The sequence below is a fragment of the Frieseomelitta varia genome, unplaced genomic scaffold (genome assembly GCF_011392965.1).
Source record: "Frieseomelitta varia isolate USP_RPSP 00005682 unplaced genomic scaffold, Fvar_1.2 scaffold_493, whole genome shotgun sequence".
In the NCBI taxonomy this organism is placed as follows: Eukaryota; Metazoa; Arthropoda; class Insecta; order Hymenoptera; family Apidae; genus Frieseomelitta; species Frieseomelitta varia.
In genome coordinates, this window is record NW_025110249.1 from 198,662 (window position 1) to 207,418 (window position 8,757).

The 8,757-nt window shown below is 38.5% G+C and overlaps 1 protein-coding gene across 2 annotated transcripts; it reads left to right on the forward strand.

Annotated features, from left to right (window-relative positions):
• The first annotated feature begins 828 nt into the window (after positions 1-828).
• LOC122533066 (trypsin-like) lies at positions 829-5,557 on the forward strand. Of its 2 annotated transcripts, XM_043662429.1 has the most exons (8): positions 830-989; positions 1,643-1,782; positions 1,892-1,989; positions 2,546-2,705; positions 2,802-2,912; positions 3,378-3,527; positions 4,106-4,303; positions 5,106-5,557. In XM_043662429.1, the coding sequence occupies exons 1-8, from the start codon at positions 899-901 to the stop codon at positions 5,112-5,114; spliced, it is 957 nt and encodes a 318-aa protein (XP_043518364.1). In that variant the 5' UTR covers positions 830-898; the 3' UTR covers positions 5,115-5,557. The 2 variants fall into 2 exon arrangements, with proteins under 2 accessions (XP_043518363.1, XP_043518364.1); XM_043662428.1 differs by lacking the exon at positions 5,106-5,557 and having other exon boundaries at positions 829-989; positions 4,106-4,716.
• Positions 5,558-8,757: the final 3,200 nt, after the last annotated feature.

The following is an 8,757-nucleotide window of genomic DNA, read 5'->3' on the forward strand; positions in this document are numbered from 1 at the left end:
AATATTGGTTCGGTAATAGTCGTTCGTACTTCGTACACGGTTACGATTAATGTACAAAATTCAATATGTTAAGAAATTTAAAATTTTTCCGAATTTCAGTTCTAACAAATAGAATGCAAACACAAGTCTACTTTGAAATTTATATAAACATGTCAAAAATTTAGTAGATATCGAGAAATTTATCAAAATTAAATATTCAGACAACTAATCCGAATGTAACAAGTCAACGAGTTGTTAAGTTGAATTTCAGTAACCTAACAAACACAGATACAGTTTCAAATCATCAAATTCCGTATGACTCTCAACGATTGTGAAATTGGCCATTTTCTATGCAACAGAGAGAAAGAGAAACTCCAACAACAGATAAAGAAATCGTCTATCAGAAATGTATATCTCTGTCCTCACTGAAATCTCAATTTCCCAATATCGTCAATATTCCTTATCTCGGTATTCTGGTAAGTTGATATAACGCGAGAGTCCTACAAACTATGTAGGTCGACGAAACGACCAAAATCGAGTCAAGTGTATTCATCGCGATCGATTGTTAAAAACGTTCGACCGATTTACGTGTATTCGGTCGGAGCGATTGTTATCTTTGCAGAGAGTGACGTAATTGGCTGAATATAAAATTCTTTCGGGAAGTTTCTACAACAGTCCCGTTTGAAAAACACGAGCCGCACTGTGTTGTATATTTGTTTCTCGAAGAAGCGTTTACCAATCATTTCAATACTAATTGACGTATACAATATGAGATAGCTGATAGATATCGCATTAAAGATAATGCCTGTTCTACCTGATGATAGCTAGATTCTTTATCCATTCTAAATCGTATCGTGATCAGTCCGTGGCAAGTGGACGACGGAAGAGGAGCACGATTTAACGACACAATAAAAACAATATGGAACACGGCAGAGGTGACAAGAAAGGGAAAACGCGGATAATTCCTCTTGCTTTGGCATTCGTGTTTTTCACGAATAATTTAGTCAACGGTAAGCAAGCAAAACGAATGAACGCATTTTGATGAACGCACGCGATTGTAGCAGTTGTTCCATGATTGTTTCATAATTCTATGAAATTTTCTATCCTTATGATGTGTATCGTTTATTATTTCATATCGACGTAACCCTTAATTTACGAGATTTTGAAAAACAATAATTTTTATTTACCAAGACAAAAGTGAAAAATTAGACAACAATTTATGAAAAACAGTTTAATAGAGGAGAAAATTGATTCTAGAAAGTTTAAAAGATAGCCTGCGTGGCTTTATAATTTTACCACGTGCAATTCTCTGTTCGTTTTCATTTGTTTATTCTTACGTCTTATGATTGATTGCAAGACACAAACGCGACAAAGTGCGTATTTATATAATGGAAAAAATGTTATACAACAATCTGATAAAGGAGGAAAATCAATAAAACGAAAATTCGTAGCATATACTGTTCTATAATTCTACAACGATGTGCAATTCTCTACTAATATTCGTTTATCTATCGACAGAACTCGCCGTACTAATTCTTCAAAAGATCTAAAGATTTCGATCAACGAAAAATACGAGTGTATCTTGAATTGATTGAAAAAAATATTTATATGTATAATTATATTATATATCTTATATTGTTACATTTATATATAATTTCTATAGGTTTCGTTCCACTGTCATCAACTGCTCGAGAGAACAAGACCAACGTGGATCCCAAATTAATGGTAGAATGGACACCCTACAACTTGCATGGGCGTATAGTTAACGGAACAAAGGCGGCACTGAGACAATTTCCTTATCAGGTACGCGTCGCACCGTCTTGTAAGATCGAGTGCTTCCTTCTTCGATACGCCAATTGTAATTACACGGTTCGAGGAATAAGTAGATTGTCTTCTTGGAAATGATTCGTAGGTATCTTTGAGAGAAACTCACAACTTGGAACATTTTTGCGGAGGATCCTTGATAGCTGAACACACGGTGCTCACGGCGGCGCATTGCATGTTCGAAGAGTGAGTGGCGTGAAATTCCTTCGCAACGCGAATTCTGAATAATTGACAGGCCAAATATTCATCACGCGGCGAGAATTTACCCACTCGCGCGCAGCGACACTCTCAATTCTCAACACTTGTGCAAATTCATATTTTCGTAAAGTTACAATTTAAAAAAAATTGCAACCAACGCGCGAGATTTGTTCAATCCTTTACACATTACAACAGGTGCTTCAATTTGGTTAAATCGCGCGTATTCGTCGCGCGTCTCGCGCGTTTTTGCATATTTAAATTCCTCGTAAATGCGTAAATGTTGATTACGTTGGGCAGACGGTGGACGTTTATGCAAATCCGTGCCTCTGAACGTAATGAAGGTAACCAAGGAAAATGGAATTTCAACAAAAATTTGCTTCACTTATTCAGCGTCGCATCGTGCATTCCAATTTGAATAATTCGTATAGTTTTGAATATTATGGTAAATCACGTCGTTGCATATTTAAATCCCCTTACGAATGCATGAACATTCGTGGCTCTGTTTATTAGCAATCGTTTTGAATCGCGTGTGTCGTTTTCACAGAACTGGCGACCAGGTGCAACCGTGGAGAATCACGGTAGTTGCTGGAAACCTCAAACTCAGTCAGTTGAGCGAGACCGGTCAGAAAAGGGGTGTGGACGAGATTCACGTTCATGCCGAATTCAATCCCAAAACACTGGAGAACGACATAGCTCTTCTTGCTGTACGATCGTTTAAATCTTTGCCTCTTTTTGTTTAATTGTTTTCACTTCCACGTGTTAATAACAATAATTCTACCTCGCTGACATTTACGTTGCAGCTCAAGGTGCCGTTTAAATTAACGCCGGAAGTTAACGTTGCTCCCCTCGCGGATAACAGCCCTATTCCAGACACCATTTGCCAAGTAGCAGGATGGGGTTACCCAGCGGAAGTAAGTTCGTTTGCTTCTTCTATCATTAACTATTTTTGGAGAACATTGCGTAGGTTTGGGTACACCGTGATTAATTACAAAAATTGAAAATCAACGGTAATTTATATATCAGAAACAAGAACGTTTAAATAGGAGAAAGTCTTCGATTTTATAAATTTAACGAAAGAAATGAGTAGATACGATATATAAATGACTGTCGTTGTAATGATGATAAATAAATATAAAAGTTATTAATTTTTACCATTGAATAGATTAATTTATTAACTTTCAATTTTTATTTCAATATCAATTATTAATTCAATATTGATTCAATATATTAATTAAAAATTAAAATATCAATATCGAGATATTACTTTAATTTTAAATTTTCGATCTTCCGCTACTATATTCAGAAAAATTAAAAACTAACTATAATCGACGATTCGAAAAATATCTTGGTTCAATATGTGAGACACTTTTGCGTAGGATTATCCAGTGACGAGCGAGAACCTTATGTACGTGGACCTGCCATTGTTGAGTCGCGGCACGTGCAAAAAACTTCTGGAAGACATAACTGATTTCCCACCAGGGATGCTCTGCGCTGGGTATATAGAGGGCCAGAAGGATGCTTGCCAAGTAACGTATACGTTCTATTAAAACATCGAGCAATTCTTGCGAGAAAACAATTTGAACGACGCTAATCGGGTTAAAATATACTTTGTTATTCTGACAGTGACATATTAATCACTTTGCTAAAGGCTCCTCTTTCGTCGCGTTAGATACAGTTGCAAGCTCATCGTTGATTAATCTGATCCTTTCGTCGCGACAAATTTGTTGCTACGTTTCGTAAGAATATTATTTTATATGGATCAATTCAGACGAATTTTTCGAATATGAAAGTAAAACTCGCGGTGCAAAACTCAATGCAAATCGAAAAAGTGAATGAAAATGTAAACTTGGCGAATTTATCGTAAACTTTCTTTAACCGAATGTTGCATTAACATTTCACCAAAAAAAAAAAAAATTTCTTTCCGTAAATTTGCAATATCCAATTCCGTTTTTTTTTTTTTTTTTTTTCAATACCGACGACTATGAAAAGTAATTCCAAATATCTCTTTGATCACCATTTCATCCATTTGGATTCTATGGTAATTGAAGATTGTAAAAAAAATTATTGCTTGCTTCTTTACGAATTGAATCTTTCTTCTTTCAAGGGTGATTCCGGAGGTGGTATGATCTGCAAGGGAATTCTAACCGGCGTGGTTTCCGGCGGGAATGGTTGCGCCCGGCCACGTTCACCCGGTGTGTACACCGACGTCAACTACTACAAAAAATGGATCGCAACACGTTCCAGTGTAAGAACACAGGCGACGAAAATCCCATTTGAGAAACAAGGCTCTGGCTCGGAACAGGTGATGGCTACAACGTTGTTACTCTCGATTCTACTTTCGTTACTGCTCAACGTTTGACACGACGAGGATGTTTGTTCTAGTTTCGCTTTCAAATACTACAGCTACAGTAACGCCCACTTAGTTGCCAGAATTTTGAAATCTTATCGCGAAAGCAAGGCGTTAGAATCAAGTAGATTAAAGTGAGTTGCATCAGAGATATAGAGAAATCTCGTTGAACGTGATTGTTCAAAGTTTAATTAAATCCTGCAACAACGAATAGGAATTACCACTATCAACTAAGTGGGCACTGATGTACGTAGTTTTAAGACTACAATCGTTTACTTGATTGCATAGCAATGGTAAACGTGGAACCCCAATACTCGAACAGGTCCAGTTTCTCCGTGAGAAATAAAATTGAATTAATCTGTCTCAGACTCTCAAAACTTCTCCAATATAAAACGTTTCAAGTGCCTATTTATATATAAAAAACGTTTTAAGCATTTAAAGATTACGTCCAATAACGATAAAATAAACATGTTTAAATTTGAGAGAAATTCACATCGAATTTAACTATAACTTGGTTGAATCTTTGAAGGAGCGACGAACAAAATTTCATTCGTTGTCTGATATTGATTTCTCGAATTTTCTGCTCGAGTCTCCAATTTTTCGAATGTTACGTATTACATATTATACCGAAACGTTACCATGTAACGGCACGAAGACAATGCTATGCCATCAAACAAGCGACAATTCTCAACCAATGATTTCCAAACAAACGCAACCGAGACAACACCAATTTCCCTCGTAATGTTACTGTTCGCAGATTCACTAATTTCATTATCCGAATTATCAAATCTCGAATGGAATTCATTCGAAGTGTCACGTTCGCCACCCTTGAAATCCCACGGTTCGATCATTTCGACGGTCAGACGATCACTTCGGTGGATGACTTTCATGGCGGTTGGTTGATTGGTTGGTTGGCTCGCGTTCACGGGCTGGATGTTAGCTCTGGTGAAACGAAACCGGAGGGATCACGGGGAAAAATACACATCTAGCCGGTCGCTTTGATGTTGAATCAAGAGCTTCGTGCAGACGCGCAGAAAGCTCGCAGCTACTTAATACGATGCTCCAGAGAGAACGATAACGAAAACGTATCAGCGGTATCGCCGATGGCGATGGTGTCGAACGATATCTCTCCGCCGCGTCTGACGATTCCCGCTTGTTTCTACTGAATTTCACACTCCTCAAAGGAGGAACGCTCGTCCTCCAGATATTGGAAGAAAATATTTGTCCATCCTCCACCCTCGCCGAGGGGGATAGAAAAGTTGATGAATGTACGAATCGAAGCAATTACTCGGTAGAAACGTCGTAGGGTTGGATCTCGATGGAATGGACCGCGGAATGCGGATGGGAACGTCTGTTTTCGTTCGATTAGTTGCACGGCTTCTGTAGTAAGCGCGGTTGCTTGAATTATTGTACGTGACACGGTCATTTACGAAGATCGGATGGAATCTTCAGAGGTTTGATAATCTATAAAAAGAGATATTTGATATTTTCTCCTTGGCTCACGTTTATCTTAGATAAGGTTTAACACGTGATTTGAATTGCGTCTTCCGTATCGGTGTAATTCGTGTAATAATAGCGGACGTACGCTATTGTGCCTGAGTATTTGGACAGTTGTTTACTACAGATAAGTAAAATATTTATTACAGATTAATTTATTTATTACAGATAAATAAAATATGAATCGCATGAACCTTTTTAATTAATATGTAACAATATCAATATCAGTAATAATAATATGGTATAAATAAAATTGAACGTCACTGAAGATTAATTTTGCAAAATCTTAGTCAAGTGACTTTAAATGTGTCATGTTCAATGTAATATTAGAAGAAAAAAATATATATATATATATTCTTCGTTACATTTAAAGTTATATCAGTTAGTTATGAATACGGGACTTTGTTTCAGAATAAATAAAACATTTAATCTCCGTTATGGTAAAAACAGTAGAAAACAGTAGATTATTACAAAACAATAGTATTAGAAAAATTAGTATTATAAATATATAGTATTATATAATAATATTTATATTTATATATATAAATAATACTAGTATTTATAATACTACAATAGTATTATAAAAACAGTAGAAAAATGTGTTGATCGTAGCTACAGAAATGAAATAAAAATACCAATCTTTTGATAGAATTACACTAGATGTCCAATTATTTATGCACAATAGCACTTGTGATCGTTACATTTGTTAAATATAATATAAATAATTGATATATATTATTATACCATTATTATATTGTATCTTTAAGCGTGTTATCTTAAACGTTATGTTATGTTCATAATAAATGTTTTGTAGCTTCTGTATACATTTTCGAATCGGTTTTACCAGTACAATATTCGGATCCCATTACAGTGCGTTCATAAAGATACGTAAGTAAGTGACGAACTATAAAATCCGGTGCAAATATAACTTTAATAATCTGCGGTGTTTCGAAGAGAGAGCTTTTACGCCAATAACCAGATTCGACTGCATTGTTTCGATTCTCTCGTTCGCGTGACAGCAATTTCCCTCCCGGGAAGGCTTCCGTTTCCGAAAGTTAATACACGTTGAAACCCGAAAGGTGGTCGGTACTCGGCTGTACGTTGCGACGAAGGGCATCGCGGATCGATCGAAACGCACGATCGTCGAGAGCCGCGCGAGAGAAACGGAAACGGAGGGTGGCGAAGGAAGCTGTACAAGGGTAAACTTACCTACAGCCTGGAAAACTGCGCGCTTCATACGATAAACGTAACTTCTGATACACGATATCCTCCCGCCCTTCGCCCACTCCGTCCACTTTTTCTCCTTACCCGAGAGCTTACCGAGAGCTTCGAGTTTTCCACCGCGTCCCCCTCTTTCTTTCACCGCCCCTCGCGACTTCTTTAATTTCGGCATCGAATAAGAATTCATTAGCGAGCGGGGCCATCCCTCGCCTCGCCTCGAATATCACGGGGATTTTAAATAAATTAAAAGTTTACTTTTTTTCTCTTCCCACCCGCGCAACTTGGCCCGCTGTTCGCGACGGAGTGGTTTCAAGGAAGGAATCGAACTCGCGCCGCTCCTCGCCGCGACTCTTCTCTCTAATTACTCCTTCCAAAGGGGAAAGCAGAGGGGGGGAGGGGGGGGGCGCAAACTGGAACTTTCAGAAATCTATTCGCCGACCGGCCGGCGTCGTCGTCGTCTTCGAGAATTCAAACTCGACCAGAAGTGGAGGGGAAACTCGCCGTGAGTTTTCAGACTTTGAACAGGCGCGGGCCTGAAGAGAGTTCGAGTGATATTTTCATGGTTGAATATCGGTGTTAATATTTCGCAATACTCTCGCGGCGTTCGAGTTCGAGTTCGAGTTCGCGTTTCGCGCGGCGGTGAGGTCGCGGTTGAAATGAAACTTTCGCTGGGATATTAGCTTCGAGGATTCTACGGTTAATATCCTTCTCTCTTCCTTCTTTCTGCTTCTCAAGTGAAATAGGCAGCGAGCCAGGAAATTCCAGGGGAGTATCTTTCTATGTGCCAATTATAGAACGTAAACTGCTTGTTGGTTATCGCTTTGGTTACTAAGATCGAAGAAATTATTTCTTACACAATTATTGTTACACAGTTTAAATCTCACGTTTAATCTTGTTTGGCAGTTCGAAATCTAATTTCACGATCGAATATTTCACGTAATATGTTAGAATCTGAATCGAACGAAACATCGATTAACAGAAAATTTGGATGTATGGTTTTGAGAATAATTGTCAAAATGACCTCCACAGGATTTTTTTCTTAGTAACATCAAATGCGTTTCGAAATCGTTTAAATCCTACTTGGTCTTTTTTTCTTCTTCTTAACATTAATAGCACCATTAATAGTAACTTAGACGTTCGACTTGAAGTTAACACCCTATGCTTATTCGAAAATTTCTCTCTTCTCTTCCCGTTTAATAACCAGCCATCGATTCACCTCCTCTCCCACAGGTACAAAACTACTCGTTTCTATCAGAGTGTGAATTCCACGATGTCTGGAGGAGACGCGAAGGGCGAATCCCCCCCCTCGCATCGACGCGATAAGAAATAATCGAGTTTATATGGCACGAAGCTACCCGATGAAGCCTAATTGATAACACGAACCGTTTACCGGAGAGAGATACTCGTTACACGTGGGCTGAGAGAGGGTCGGTGCTTAAATTGTGGCAAATTGCGAGCCAACAGGAAAACCAACAGGCAGCCGCTCCATCGCGTTATGGAAATTTCGGGGCCGCGCAATTATTTCGATCGATCGTTTGCGAGGGCAATCTCTTTGCTCGTTCGCGGTGCTCCTCCGCAACGGAGGGGAGATCAAAGGGGCCGCTTTCTCTCTAATTACGGAAAATTTCGTTCTCAGAGGTATTTAGTCAGACGAGAGGTGAGAGGAGAGAGTGAGGTTGGGGTAGGGGGAG